Here is a 16,087-nt window from a genome sequence, read left to right on the forward strand (position 1 = left end):
ATGTTCTGCTTCTTCCCCACCTCCTTTGCTGGATCCTTCTCTTTTAATGTTGAAGTTCCCCAAGTTCCAGTCCTAATCCTACTTATTCTTTTCCCTATTCTAAGTGATCTCTCCCATTCTCTTGTTTCTGACTCCCAAATACATATATCTAGCTTTGATCTGTCTGTTCAACTCCAAATCAGTATATCCAGTCCACTACTGAACATTTGTACCCAAATATCTTCCAGGTAAAACAAGTAAAGCATTTTAGTAAGTCCAAAGTGCAACTCGCTTTTTGTTCCTCTTGTCATCACACACAGTCAGTTCTTCCCTGTGTTGGTCCCACGTGGTATATTGTTCTGTACACAGCATGTCAAATACTGTGAATATCACCTCAAAGCACAGAGCCATCTTGGGTCCCAACACACTCTCCCACCTCTAATTCATGATCAGTTGTCATTTTTAGCTCACAGAGAATGCTTGCATTTGTCTACTTGTCTCCAGTTCCACTTTGAACACCCAGGTCTAACCTGTCATCTCCTCTTATGAAAACCAAGGCAACATACTTCTCTGTGCTCTCAGACTTAGTCCTTGAAAAGCTAGTTTCCAAGCAGCAGCACAAAGGAAAACAAGAAATCCATAGTGTAAAACGTTTTGAAACCAACAATGGGTGTCGGTCAAGCCTATACTTGAAATACAATGAAAAGGTGTCACTGTGACCTGCAAGGCCTACATGAAATGTTCCCTCCCAACCTATCCAACTTCACTCTCTGCCTACTCTCAGTTATCTCTCCAACCCCACCTTGAGCCCCACACACACTGTGCTGACCATCCCCAGTTACTAAGACATGACCAGAGCTTTCCTGCGCCCTGGAAACTGCCCTCTCCTGAGCTAATAGGCTCTTCCCTTTGCCACTTTTAAAAATTTTGGTTTTGATTTTGACATGTAACAAGCACCTGTGCACCTACTACCAGCAATTAATAACTGTTCAACTTTTGACATTTTCCCTAGGATTTTAACGTTATAAAAGAAAGTTCTCCCTGATTCATTCCCCTTCCTTCTCACTGAGTGAGTAGTAGATATGGCTGTTTCCCTACCCCACGCCTATGTCCCCACTCCTTCCTTCCAACACAACCTGGACTTTGTGAGGGTTTTTACACACCTCGCATCCACCTCCACTCCCTGCCTGACATCCTCATGTGTATCAGCAGAAGCCAGTTACAGCCTCATCATGGCCAGGGAGGCAGGAGGGCAAGTGTCCTGGAGGTTAGTTTCATTTGGTCCCCATTAAACTGAAGGGAATTTGTGGCCCTTCTAGAGGCTCATACCCAGCCCATCTTGCCCTCAGAAGTTTATCTTTAGAGAACTGGAGAGGGACCAGAAGAGCCAGGCTATCTGACTTTCTAATCCAATGCCAAGGCACAAGCTAAGCAGTATCCTTGTTTGTTCAGTCTTTATCATCAGTCATCTGCTTATCTCACATGACTGTCTGCTCTTAACTAAAAACAACATCAATATCACAGATTGAAGGAAACTGGACTTCCCGAATATCTCCATGTCTTTCCTCCTCAACAAGAAAGAAAGAAAAAAAATCCTTCTATAACTCATCATCGGTTTGTGTGTGATTTTCTATAGTTGTGTTTAAACTCAATGTTTACAAGGCTAAATCTCCTTTATAAACACACAATATTTAAAATTACAACTCGGAACCAACCTCTGTTTTTTTCCTCTCCTGTAGGTTGCAGCCTGTTTACTTTCCTGACATCTGTCACCGCGGCTCTCAGTGGCCTCCTGGTGGGTTATGAACTTGGACTCATCTCTGGGGCTCTTCTTCAGATCAGAGCACTACTATCCCTGACCTGCCACGAGCAGGAAATGGTTGTGAGCTCCCTCCTCATTGGGGCTTTCCTTGCCTCTCTCATTGGAGGGGTCCTGATAGACAGGTATGGAAGAAGGATTGCAATCATCTTGTCATCCTGTCTACTTGGACTTGGAAGCTTGGTCTTGATACTCAGTTTGTCCTATACAATTCTTATACTGGGACGCATTGCTATAGGGGTTTCCATTTCCCTCTCTTCCATTGCCACTTGCGTGTACATTGCAGAGATTGCTCCCCAAAACAGAAGAGGACTTCTTGTGTCACTGAATGAGCTGATGATCGTCACTGGCATTCTTTTCGCCTATATTTCAAATTACGCATTCGCCAATGTTTCCCATGGATGGAAGTATATGTTTGGTCTTGTTATTCCCTTGGGAATTTTGCAAGCAGTTGCGATGTACTTTCTTCCTCCAAGCCCACGGTTTCTGGTGATGAAAGGACAAGAGGAAGTTGCTAGCAAAGTTCTTGGAAGGTTAAGAGGGGTATCAGACACAACTGAGGAACTCACTGTGATTAAATCTTCCTTGAAAGATGAATATCAGTATAGTTTTTGGGATCTGTTTCGTTCCAAGGACAACATGAGGACCCGAATCATGATAGGTCTAACACTGGTATTTTTTGTACAAGTCACTGGCCAGCCAAACATCTTATTCTATGCATCAACTGTTTTGAAGTCTGTTGGCTTTCAAAGCAATGAGGCAGCCAGTCTCGCCTCCACTGGGGTTGGGGTCGTCAAGGTCGTCAGCACCATCCCAGCCACCCTTCTTGTGGACCACGTTGGCAGCAAAACCTTCCTCTGCATCGGCTCCTCTGTAATGGCAGCTTCGTTGCTAACCATGGGCATCGTGAATCTCAACATCCACATGAACTTCACCAACATCTGCAGAAACCACAGTCCTATCAACCAGTCCTTGGACGAGTCTGTTTTTTATGGAACAAGAAATCTGTCAGACAGCAACAGTACTCTCAGAGAGCACTTTAAAGGGGTCACTTCCCTCAGCAGGAGCTCACTTATGCCCATGCCAAATGACATGGATAAGAGAGAGGAGGTCCCTTCGATACCCTTACCAAATGCTGGACTAAGCCAAACTGAACATCAGATAGTCACCGATCCTGCTGATGTCCCAGCATTTTTGAAATGGCTGTCCTTAGCCAGCTTGCTTGTTTATATTGCTGCTTTTTCCATTGGTCTAGGACCAAGTAAGTACTTTATTCTTTATCCCTTTTCTCTCTTGCCTTATGAATGTCAGTGTGCTGCTTTTAACGAGTGAGAACATTGTACTGCTGTAATATGTTGCTACATCTGAGTACTAGAAGCAAGACAAGGATAATAATGGCCATCTGATGTTTCTGATAATGTGGGCAGTATTCTTGGTTTATGCTGCTTTTGAAAAGCCCAGGGCTAGTATTCAACCAAAGGATAAGTTATATGAGGATACTTTAATACGACTGATTGGGTATGAATCAGTCCTGGAAAGAGACTTATTGCCCAAGTATATTATATTGTTTTATGAAAGCAAAGTTTACTGAGATTATATTTTCCTCCATATCATTTCTGAGTTTCTTTATGGATATAAGAAAAAGAAATCAATTGCTTATATTTTCTTAAAGACATGATGACAAATACATTCAAGTAATAATGAAGCAGAGAGGAATTGTGAGTATAGAAGAGGATGCATTCTTTCTTTGAGTAAATTTTATTTGCTAGATAATCTTTCAGGGCACTTCACTTTTGTCTATTAAACAGAATAATGGAAGTCTAGTTAAGTCCATTCAACACAATATGAGCAGCCTACAGGGAACTTTTTCTGTTTTCTATTTTCTAGATACAGTCTGTTCCGAGGAGAAAGTCCAAACACTTCTTGAGTAAACTCTTTTAGAGATGGATTTCTAGAATAGGTTGTTTGTGGCAATTCCATAGACTTTTAGTTTCACATCTAAAGTTTAAACCCTCCTGTAGTGTGGTTGAGAAAGGTCTTTTCTCACTAGGAAAAAAGTGCTTAAATACTGAAGGAAGCTTTTCTCTTCTACCCTTACCTCCATCCTTTCATCTCCTCTTTCTCTCTCCACTCCCTCCTCCCTCATTCCTCTCCCTCCCTTACCCCCTTTTCCTCAGTCTCTCTCTATAACAGAGTTAGTTTTGAAACTTATTTACAAGAATCACGGAGGCAAACAAATTGGCTAAAACAAAGATAAATGTTGGAAGTTCCAGATGAATAAGAAGAAATAGGCTGTGTTGAAGAAGGTATTTCATGGCAAATGTAGGTCTCTGGCATCGGGTGCTGGACAGGCTTTCTAGAGGAAGGACAAGTAAGGGCTTGCTCTTGCTCTATCCATCCAACGCTAACTCATTAACTGCATTCAGAAGATATGTTTGAGTGTCTAATCCTTTTAATAATCAAAAACCATGCAAAATGCTAGGGAAATGGTGATGAGCAAGCAAGGCCTCATTCCTGTCCTCATGGAAGTTCCAGGTGCACTGTATCCAGTTGGGTTTTTCCAATCAGCAACCATTGAGGTTGGCCTGCTCAGACTTGGGCACTAGACTTGCATGTGCTAATATGGCCTCTCTGGTCCCAATTCCACCTCTTCATTGTTTAACTTCTACTCCCACTTCTAAAACTTCAGCTGCTATATATTGGTTTAATCAAATTCTGAGAGAATGAGGAATAAATCTGATAGACCCTGCTTTTTGCTATGTCAAGTCAGTGCCAATTCACGTCTAATGAACAATGGCAAGATTTAATTCTGGGTTCCAAAACATGGGTGACCAAAAACTGACCCATCCTCTGGCTCTGAGTCGACATATTTCCCATAGAAGGCTATGTGGGGCAGACAGACTAATATGAGCAGGCCATTATCCTTGAATTGCACTGACATGTTCCTGAACCTTGGTCCTTCTTGTTAAGACTCATTAGTAATAAATACCTGTAATGAACACCTTCTGAAAACACATTTCTACCATTATTAGGATTCAATATCTTGGGTGTATGCCTATGTGATATTTGTGTGGCTACTTTGATGTTTTAAGCTAATGACATCTGATCAAACATCTTCTTTACATTTTTTAGAAGTGCTTCATAGTCTATCAGAAAGTCAGTCTTACACAAAGGAAAAACTTGATCTTATTTGTGAAAGTTTCCTATATGAGCAAGTAAGTTGGGCTCATTGAGGAACTTCAGGTAGTAGTTATCAATCTGTTGATTTCCTTTGTCAGAATTATTTTTTTCCATATATGTTCATTATGAAACTAAAAATATTTCCTTTGCATAACAATTTTATTGACCCAATTTTTTTGAACTTTTCAGATTGAAAAAGTTTGTGTCATGGCACATATTATATATATGAGAGATATTGATCTTAAATTTCCAGAATCAAGCTGTTCATGGTTAGAGTCCTTTCAACCTCATGCCACCCTTCTCTCTTTGACTTTTGGATAATTTTGAAAAATGCAGCAAATTCTGCAGCTTTTAACATATAGATTGATAGCACATTGCATTAAATCATGAATTCACTTTTTCAGGAAACACAGTTTGGTTTTGGAAACAATTACTAGAGAATGTTTGTTATTTATCTTCTAGGATTCCTTAAATAGAATTCTATTCTAATTTTTAAAAATATAATTTAAGCTTAGAGTCAACCAGTATTTACTGACTCATATTACATTAAATACTGTGATAGACAGTTTTCACGTATTTTGGAGTACTTCATTTTGCCTTCGTAACTAGTTTGTGAAGAAATAATATTCACTGAATTTTATGAACAATGACACTGAACCTCAAAAAAATCAAGTGACTTGCTAGAATAGATGAAAACATTTATAGTATTTTGAAGTTTAACATTAATTCCCTAGTCCAAGACAAGAATAGACAGCAAATGTTAATGTGCTAGTCACCTTTCCATAACTGTGATAAAATACCTAGAAAAATCAATTTAAAAGGAGCAAAGATTTATTTTGGCTCATGGTTTTGGAAGTCTTAGCCCATGGTTGCTTGGCTCTGTTACCTTTGAACCTGTGGCATGGAAGGTGCACGATGGCAGAAATGTGTGGTAGAGGAAACGCCCACAATATGGTGGCCAGAAAGCAGAGAGAGAGGCAGAAAGGCACCTGGATCTCAATATTACCTTCAAGGGCACACCCTGAACCGCTTAATTTCCTTCCATTAGGCTCCACCTCCTAAAGGTTCCACCACCTCCCAGTGGGACCCAGGCTGCCATCTAAGCCTTTAACACAGGGGCCTAGACATTCCAGATCCAAACTTGATCAGTTACTTATTTTTAGTTCAGTCCTTTCCTGGAAGAGACATTTCAAGTAAGAATGAATACAAGTAGTTCATCATTGTACACGCCCCAGGCTTTTACATGGGCCCTCTGTACTCTTTGCAAGATAGAAACACAGCCTCTTTTTCTGCAACTGTGATAGCTGAGTATGCATTTTTTTTTTTTTTAAGGTTGAACTATAGGAAAAGAGAGGAGTATAAAGGTAAGGAGAGCAGGATGTACACTTATTTGGATAACTAAACCTGATTTTAAAAATGTAGAATGTAAGTATTGCTAAAAATTAGGCTCAGGTGATATAAAACAAAAACCCAAATAACAATGGCTTAAGCATGTTAGAAATTTCTTTCTCTATCACTTACCAGCTGGAGCTTGGGTAGTTCTGGGTGCTGATAAATGCCCAGTGTGAAGCACCTGAAGTTCTAGTTTCCCCAGATCTTATGTTAACATTGGTTCCTAGTCTTAATGTTTATCTTAAAATATTAAGATGAATTTTAAAATGTTATTATCCTTTAGTTGTAGCTAATGTCTACTTGAGAATAAGTACAATACACGAAGTGAAGTCAATTCAAGGGAGGTTGGGTAGGGAAAAGTCTGGGTAACCGTAACCACATGAGCAATTGCACCAGAAGCAGAACTACTGTGGGTAGTATGGGTAAGGATTTCTCAGAGGGATTAGATATCACATAATTGTGGAAGAAGTCAAGGAAGCAAGGTCTGGAACAGGACAGCTAGGGGAAAAGCAAGAGCTCACTGATCAGGGCCACGAAGGAAAGCTGGTGAAGATGTCCTTGGAAGATTGTTGCCTATGTATCTGATTGCAGCCTGGAGTCTCTGCAGGACAGAGGAAAAACAGAATTCAAAGCAGAGGGAAGCAAAAGCACTGAATCTGCTACAACAAACTATAGAGTCCATAAAAAGAGACTGCAGTCTCCATCTGTCTTTCTCCATACCAGGTCCCAGGTACAGGTCAGCTGCAAAAAAAAAAAAAAAAAAATGGCCACCTTTCTCCAAGAAATCTGACAATGTACTTCCCTGGCCTGGAACTTAGAGAAGTTGTAGGAGGAGATCTGGCCACACCCCCTCCTCCCCCACATTGACAAGGGGTAGCCCTTCATCAGCAACATGGTATGCAGACCATAATCATTGCTAGGGGCAACCCAAGCAAACCCAGGGTTGATGTGAAACTGATACAAGATTCTCTTCTCAACCCTCATCCAGAACTGCACAGGAAGGGAATTCTGAGAAATGTAGGCCATCTTAGCTGAAGTGACACAGTACAAAACCACCACAATAATAAACTAAAATCTCAAATAGAATAGATGTGAATATGGAAAAATACATTTCAAAAGGCCAAGGGACCTGAATTCAGTCTTCAGTTTCTGTGGTCGACATTTCTAAAAAATTTAAATGTTAATTATTAAAATGCATGATTAGCTTCCATTCCATCCACTTCTCAAAAAAAAAAAAAAAATAAGGTCATTTTTTAATGTCTCTCGGTTGTTGTTTCTTTATAAAACTGGAAAACACTTCTTGGCTAATGCATCATAAAGGCTTTCATGTTTGTTTTCTCAAGAACATTAATTATCTCCCTTGAGCTGATGAGTCTCACTTATCTCCAGTTCTGTCGTCTCACATGACTTCCAGTTCCTTTTTTCCCCAATGGGTATGTCTTTTCCACTTTGATGCTTCACTGTCAGCTGAACAAGCCTGAAGTGGAATTTTTTTCTTCTTATACCAGGTCTCTTACCATTTCCCTTCCTTTTGCATGGGGTAACCACTCCTCTAGCTACTTGGGATGATACTTTGGTGCCTTTACTCAATTTATTATGTGACCAACTGTTCTTGAATTTTTCCTCACAAGTGGCCCCCATATTTATTGTTTCTTTCCTATTTCTAACATCCTTTCTGAGCCTTGTGTTCTCATTCCTAGATTACTGGGAGGCTCTTCCAGTAGTCCTCTTCCATTCCAGAACCTTCCAATACCTATCCATCCTCTATTTCTGGTTTCCTTAAATACCATTTTCCTCATGTTGCCCATGTTCCCAAATCTTCTATTCCTTCCTACATTTTACCATAAGTCAAGTCCCTTCAATGTGAACAGATTAGAAATTATTTAGTCTAACATTTTCCTTTCATATAAAAGAAATAAGATGCTACAAGAGGTTAAGGTCACATAGATGTAGGACTAGAACTTCAGCCCTGGTGGGCTAATTCCATGCTCTCTACCACTCTGTCATCCATCTTTGAGAGAACAACTCTGTTTTTCAAGGTCCTTCATCATCTCACCCAATCTTTTAGGGCATCTGTGTACTATTACATTGTAGTCTGTGAAGCTGTGCCCCAGGGCCTCCATTCACAGAGAATTACATCAGGACTCCACATAACACACACAGCAAATATGCCCTGGGCAATACTCTGCCCACCTAGGCTTCTTCATTTCCCTCTGCTCCACCCACAGGCCAAAAGACACACAGCACTTATGGCCTCTTCCTTCCCCCTCTACTCTACCCATATCTTTTCTCTCTTTGAATCTTAGTAAAAATCTTATCTCCTCTATGAATCCACTTCTTTTCTTACAGGTCTTAATTCATATGAGCTAGTGTATTTCTAGCACAGAGTTATTCAGTTCTAGGTGATAAAAAGACCAAGTTAAAAATCAAAAAACCTGGATTCTAGTCCCAGCTTTTACTGACTATATGACCTTTAAGTCATTCCTCTTCTCTAAGCTGTTTCCAATCCATGAAATGGGTGTAATTATACCTGCCATATCTGCCAGAGCACAGGTGGGTCAAATGTGGGAGTGCTTTGATGCTGTAGAGTAGATTATCAATGTTACAGTGTAGTAAATCAGCTTAGTTCTTAATGACATCATGTATCTCTCATGGTTTTTTTTTTTTTTTTGGTGGGGAGGGGGTTGTTAATTATACTAGAGTTACTGGATTATTTTTTGAAGGAATGAACCACATCTCATGTTTTTCTTTCTGTCCCTTTAAATAACCATTATATAAGTGTGTTTAAAAATGATGCTGGTTACATTGGGCTGCTAAGAGTGAGTAGGGAAAGACTTTGAAAACGGCCATGCAGATGCAGAAAAGATCTCTGTGTGCTCCATTACTTGTGTCAAATTCTCAAATGGGTGGATGATGGCCCCAGTGAGCTAGAAAGGCTAGACTGCCAAGAACGTCCTGTTGCTGCCAGAGACCATCACAAGGATTTTGCAGAACAATCTATCACTTGGACATGATTTTAAAAATCTTTTTCTGTTTTTGTCTATAAGAAAAGGTACAGGGGAGATAGTGCTCAGAACCAACCAATGGAAACCAGTTGGGCATTTCTTTATTAAGTCATAAATAGCTATTTGGACACAGAGTATCTGAGAGTCATCCTAGAATTTTTTGTGTGCATTGTTTTTTGCTAAAAAATGATGAGAGGCTTTTGGCCTAACATTTTGAGAATGTCGTAGACCAGAAGTAATGCTAGCAAGATGGATACTATTGAAATGACAGGCAATTTGGATGTGAGAAAGGGAATTACTACCCCATCTCCTGGTTTGTCTAACTCATACTTGCAGTACCAAGGACTGACCCGGATGTTCCCACGTGTGGTTGGTTCATGTCATCAGAGACAGACATCTGAATCACCCTCGCTAAAGAGAACAATCATTTCTCATCATGACTTGGGACTACAGATTTTCCTAGTGTTTTTAGGAGGAACTGAATAATTGTCCTTTCTCCCTGCTTTGCTAAGAGTTAGTCATTTATGTCTACATTCATGTTGTAATTTTCTTTTCTAGAGAAAATGTGCCATAGGACTTCCATTTCAATTCTCAGAATTGTATTTTAGGTTATTGGTATGAACTAGTTGGAATTTAAACAAGATTTTTATTAGGAGCAGGATTTTTATACCAGATTTCAAATGCATTATAAAGCTTATTAACCTGATGTGATTATTGCTCAGGTATTTCATTTAAAGAGTTTATTGCTTATAATCCAAACAAATCTCTTGTATAAATAGAGGTTTAAAGGGTAAAGTATGTGCTGTTCTCACATAACAGCAAAAGGAAGATTAAACCAACCTTATTAAATCTTCTTAAATATGGGTTGGCTTAGAACAACATTCCTTCATTGTATTAGATCACAGCATGGCTTTCTTCTGCCAGGAAAGTGTTTCTATTTTGAGGCTGAAGTATATGTACTACAACATTTTACTTTCTGGTCCTTTGTTTCTCTAACTGTAAAACAACAAAGTTGTCCTGGATTCTAGAATTTGGAAGGGAGGCATGAATGTAGTATCAAGTAATTTTATGTACTTCATTCTATATGTTTAAAATATTTTAAGAAGGAATCCATTGGCATCCCTAGTTTGCTGAAAGGATTTATGACACACAAGAGATAACAGCCCCTGTCCTCCATTACTCTGTAACTAATATTAAAAATTTCCATCAAATAAAATCAGTATATGTAATCCACTGCCATTATTAGAGGTTTTTTGAGATATTCTGTAGTCCATACTTCATCTTTCACTTCAACATATGTTCAACATCTTAACCTGACTTTTCACTGTGTTTCTGTGTGGTCTTCAACATCATTTTAGCTCCTTTTAACAACTGGAAAATTTTCAGCTTAAAATCACTGATTCTTGACATTGTGAGGAAATAGAGAATGTGAGGATTTCTCTTCTCCTCACACTTCAGAAGTAAGACAAGATGAGCCAAGACTCAAGGCCTGATGTTATTATCTCATGAGTTCATTCGAGGTGATGCTTGTGTAGAGACCCAGCCTTCCTTAAAATAGCCACTATAACTCAGAAAAATGTGTGTGACAGTTTTTTCCCCCCACAGTGATTATTAGGAGTTCTTAAATCCAATTATTCATGTATCTATAAGTTGGTTAGTTAACCTCTTCTTCCATCTCATGTTTGGTATATTTTCATTATGAGCAGATAGAAAAAAATTTTCCCAAGTTTCCAAATTAAGTTACATAATGAGGTTATAGCCATCATCTTTCAACTGCCTTTGATTTGCATATTCAAGTGAACCTCACACTGAAGACTGAATGTCAGTGACATCAAATAATCCCTCCCAATCTCTTCTAACAACTCTGAAGACTAAAACAGGCTGCAGTAAGAATCTTGGAGTGACTAAGAAAAGAGCCAAGGGAGAAAGCATGTGGATTCACTGATCGACTCCCTCATCTGGCAGGTGTGTACTGCTCACCTGTGCCACACATGATGACATAAATGGTCCCAGGGGCTAGAGATTCAGGAATGAATGGGAGAGACCCACACCTGGTCCTCATGGAGTTAGTGGTGGGGACAGGCAATAAGCAAGGAACGAATCCATTAGAATACTACTTCAAGAAAGAGGAGTGTTAAAATTTTGGTGGAAATGAGTGAAAAATAAAATAGTTTAAGAGAAGAGTATGCTTGGAGGAGGGTTAGTTCAGATATAATGGATACTGAAGATATTTCTGAGGTGCTGCCAAAAAAGCATACAGATCTGTGAGGATGGAGATTTAAGCAGGGATAACAGCAGATCAAGTGTTACAACTATCAGGACACAACTAAGACTCACGTCTCAGTTTCTCTCTCAGAGTTTCAATTTCCTTTCTGAGAAGATGAGAGCAAGAATCCTTACCTCACCACATAATTGTGGAATTAAATAAAGCAATCTGTATAACGTACCCTAAGCTTAGTGCCTGCTGGGCTTAAACATCCGGGCATGGTCTAGACCTGAGGAGAATAGTTCTGATAATGTCAGCACTGACCTCAGTGGGCATTTTGCTACCTGTGTGTCCATTCCATGCACAATATTGATTTATGATGCCTTAATCATCCTCACATTTCTCTATAAATTATTCAAGTTGGGTCAAGACACAAAATGGATTTATGGCTTTAAGAAACATGTTTTAATCCTGGATCACCTATGGTCAAGAGAGCTTTCTGGGAAACCAGACAAGTTTTACAGGAAATCATGAAGCTTTGGTGAAAAGTAAAATTGTTATTTCAAGAAACACCCAAATATTCACTCTTCTACATTAGTGTGACCAATTTAGACTGTATGTTCTGTGCTCATGTAAATTCTGCCCTGTTCACTGTGGCTTTCCCAAGGCTAACATAGAAACCGGCCTATGATAAATACTTGTTGGATGAGTAAAAAAAAAAAAAAATTTCAGAACTCTTTCAATTTCTGTGAGTAAAGGAGAGCTCTCTAGTCTAGGGTTAATATATCCAGATCCCCTCTGGTATAAATCAGATTCAGTATCTAGGGAATGAGAGGTGAATGTGAATCCCATGCATATTTGGCCAAAAATTATATCCAAATAAAGTTACTTAATTGAGGATGCAGGGCCATCTCTAATATTTGATGACTAAAGAAGGTTTTTGTCTTAAATTTACTGAAATTAAGGCCACTTTAAAAATTTATGGTATTAGATAAAATGTTCATATCCAAGTTTTTCCATTTTGTTCTCCAAGTATGAAACACAGACTTCCATGAAAAAAAAAAAGATTAAGTTTAGATATAGAATGGGATAATTATTCCCACCTTGATTTATCAATTGAATGCATTTAAATTTGACTCTACAAAAAAGATTTGAGGTAATTCCTTTATGGTTTTCCTAAGGGAAATATGTAAAAATCTAAATCTGAAATTTGGAAGGGAGATGTTTTTGCCTACCTAATTAGCAGGAGATTTTATACAAATATTTCATTGGATTAGCATTGGTTTAAAAATCAGATTAAATTCCTCCAAAGTGAATGAGCAATCCAAAGTTAATAATAGTAAGAAAACGTCTTTGAAGACATATCATACCACAGTTGCAAAATAATCAAACTGTCAATAAGTATAAAGGGGCTGAGATTTTGCCCCACTTGAAAACTATCAAGTTAGCCTGTTGAGCTTTTATGACTGTTGATAAAAGATACAAGACTCCTTAGAGTCAAAGCGTAGTTTATTATTCAAGCTATAGCAATTTCCAAAATATCAGTATTTGTGCTAGACCCCAAACCCCACAGGTCAACGTGAAGAGGGCTAGATGATACCTGCACATATTAAAGGGTTATGAAAGAGAGGAACCTCAAGCTTCGAGAACACAAATCTTTTATAAGACAATAAGCCAGCTGACTTCTTCATCGGAGGCAGATGTTATCTTTACTTTTCTGGACAGAAAAGAAAGCTGTCCTTTCCTCCAGAGCAAGACACCATCAAATAGTCTTAGAAAGACAGTCTGGAACAAAAGTGGTTAGTGCCTTTGTTCACAAGTCATGTGGAAATAGCAGAGACCTATTCAGAATTGTCTCCCAACCCAAATATCTGAAAACCCAGACGTCCTCTTTTGTGTCTTAAACAAGAGACTAGAAATTTTAGATTCAAAGATTGTAGAGTCTAGCTTTTTGTTTGTTTTATTTTATGAAGTGGAACCAGTCTTTTGGAGGATGGGTATCAGCAGGAAGTATAAGAGGAGTCATCTGCCATAACATTTAAATTTAGGTTTTATATTTAAATAAACTCTGGCTCTTCAAAAAATTGTTCATGTGATGTTTGCACAGCTAAAAATTACAACAATTGCGGGGAGGTGGAACAGCAGGTTCTAATTTGGAAGCTTACTTAACTGCTTCACTACAAGGCATACTGAGTTAAGACAAAGCTTACCTTCCAGAAGCATGTCAAGTGTTTCAAAAGAGATTTTGATATTCTTCACACTTCTCCTAGGCTGCAGACCTCAACACTCAGAATCATCACCGTCAAAGACTTTTAAAGAGCTCACCTTTCTTTTCTACGATTCTTAGGGGATAATTATATACATTTAGAGAAAAAAAGGCATTTTGCAAACATTGTCATTTGTTACCAAATATAGCCATTACACACTAGTATTCAGATATTAGCTTTGGGTTAAGTGATCCAACCTTTAAGATCTTTAAAATACTTTTTTTCTTTGAGATCTTAAGTTTCAATTATGACCAACATTCACATAATCATTCTCCTTTTTTCCCAACTAACTAGGTTAAAAGTCACTTTGATTGACTGCAATGGGGAACTGTTTGGCTCTCTGGCATTTTTCATTAAGGCAAAGTATGTTTAAAAAAGCATCCACAGAGTTCTACACTAACTTTGCATCCAAACCACAGAATAAAAACCTAAAGGAAATACGTACATTTAACTAATGAAATCCTTTCTCCTGTTTGGAATTAAGAGGATGCAATAGTAGTACCTCACAGAATCAAAGATTTTAACACCACGATTTCGCAGCATACACAGAGCCAAGCACGGCTCCTATTGATCCCATGACCATCAGCAACAGCTCACAGAGGACTTTAGTGTTTAACTTTCCTCTCTGACTTACTCCCATTATAGTCCTCTGTCCTTGAAAATTATAAATATTGGACAGTATAGACACTGAAGAAACAGACTAAGGTTTTAACATTAATGATAACCATGAGCAGTCATTTGTCATTAGTTTCTTTACTTCAGTAACTCAAAGGAAATCAATTTCCAGAGCTTCAAGTTCAAAAAAACATGTAAAGTTCTTTATCTCCTTCTCCCAAGTTGTAACAATTCTCCCACTTAAAATCAGGCTCATTTATTACCCATCAGAAATCTTATTATGACACATATCACAAGTTATAAAAACCCAAGAATACTAATCAAAGTGACACCTGGAAATATTGGTGTAGGTGTTAAGAAATGACTCAAATGACTAGATAATGATCCTTTCAGAAGCCCAGGTATTTCCAATGATTTGCTTTTAACAAAAAATAAAGGATGACCTGATCAAGTTACCAGCTGTTATATCATCCCAAGTAACTTTTGTTGTTTATTCAAATAATTGAGTGGCTTTGTTATGATAAGATCCCTTAAACTCATCATCTATTTTACTTATTCTTGAGAATAATAAATTTCATCTATTTAAAAAGTGGAACTGAAACATTTTAATCTAGAAATAAGTGACATTCACCCACAGATACATAATTAAAAAAAACTCCCATCCATCTCATTGAGTATTTAGAATAAATTTTCATTTTCATATTTAATAATTATTTCTAAAATCTATAAGATACTTATATAATTTTGATTCATCTTGTATTAAATATTGTTTTAATAACTTAATTAAAAAAAACTGAGAATCTTTCAGAATAAATGAAACTAAACCTAAAATTCCAATTTAAGGTCATTGTGTGTGTGTGTGTGTGTGTGTGTGTGTGTGAGTGTGTAGAAGCATGATAGGTTGATAAATTGAAGACTTTCAGGCTAAAAAAGGCATTAGTAACTAGAATACAATATTAAGTTCAAGTGAAAAAGAAATTTTGTAAAATTTATGCCAATATTTTGTTCCTGTATTTTTTTGGATAGATGATGGTGATGGGTATTAAAGAGTTATATTTAAATTCCACCAGAAACATTTAAAAGAGAGACATAACTATTTTTCTTTAAATGTAAGAATCTAAATACAGTAGAAATTGCATCCTTTGTCACTATTTAAATTCATGGTGAAAAAAATGTTAGATGTTAGCTTATGAGTGGGGAAAAAAAAAAAAACAAAAAACCTAAAAAAACTTAGGTTTCCAAATTGCTTTAACAGCAATACAAGCAAGAAAATTGGAAGCCCACTGACAAAGTTCTTTCCTATTCTCATCTGGTACCTGATCCCAAACAGGTTCCATTTTTAACTCTGGCATTTCTTTTATAAATTGAGGGTTACTTCACTTAGTCCAATATTTCCTAAAATACTATTTGAAAGATCTTTTCGGTTATTTTGATTTGAGGGCAAAACGTTGGGGAACACTTTGTCACCTTTCTTAGCTTGTGACTTAAGTAATCCAAGATACTGTTCTTGAAGAAAGTATTTCTTTCACAAAAATCCACAAGTGGCACAACTGAGGGAGACCAAGAATAGTGAGACTATAAAAAAGAAAAGCAGAAAAAAAGAATCTGCTACATGATTGCTGAT

At 37.8% G+C, this 16,087-nt stretch overlaps 1 protein-coding gene across 1 annotated transcript in view; it reads left to right on the forward strand.

Moving 5' to 3' along the window:
• Slc2a12 (solute carrier family 2 member 12) overlaps positions 1-16,087 on the forward strand; it is a 54,438-nt gene that overhangs the window by 17,494 nt on the left and 20,857 nt on the right. Inside the window, exon 2 of the mRNA XM_047557635.1 lies at positions 1,719-3,059. Coding sequence (XP_047413591.1) covers positions 1,719-3,059 — 1,341 coding nt within the window. The remainder of the gene's footprint in view (positions 1-1,718; positions 3,060-16,087) is intronic.

Source organism: Sciurus carolinensis, chromosome 7, assembly GCF_902686445.1.
Source record: "Sciurus carolinensis chromosome 7, mSciCar1.2, whole genome shotgun sequence".
In the NCBI taxonomy this organism is placed as follows: Eukaryota; Metazoa; Chordata; class Mammalia; order Rodentia; family Sciuridae; genus Sciurus; species Sciurus carolinensis.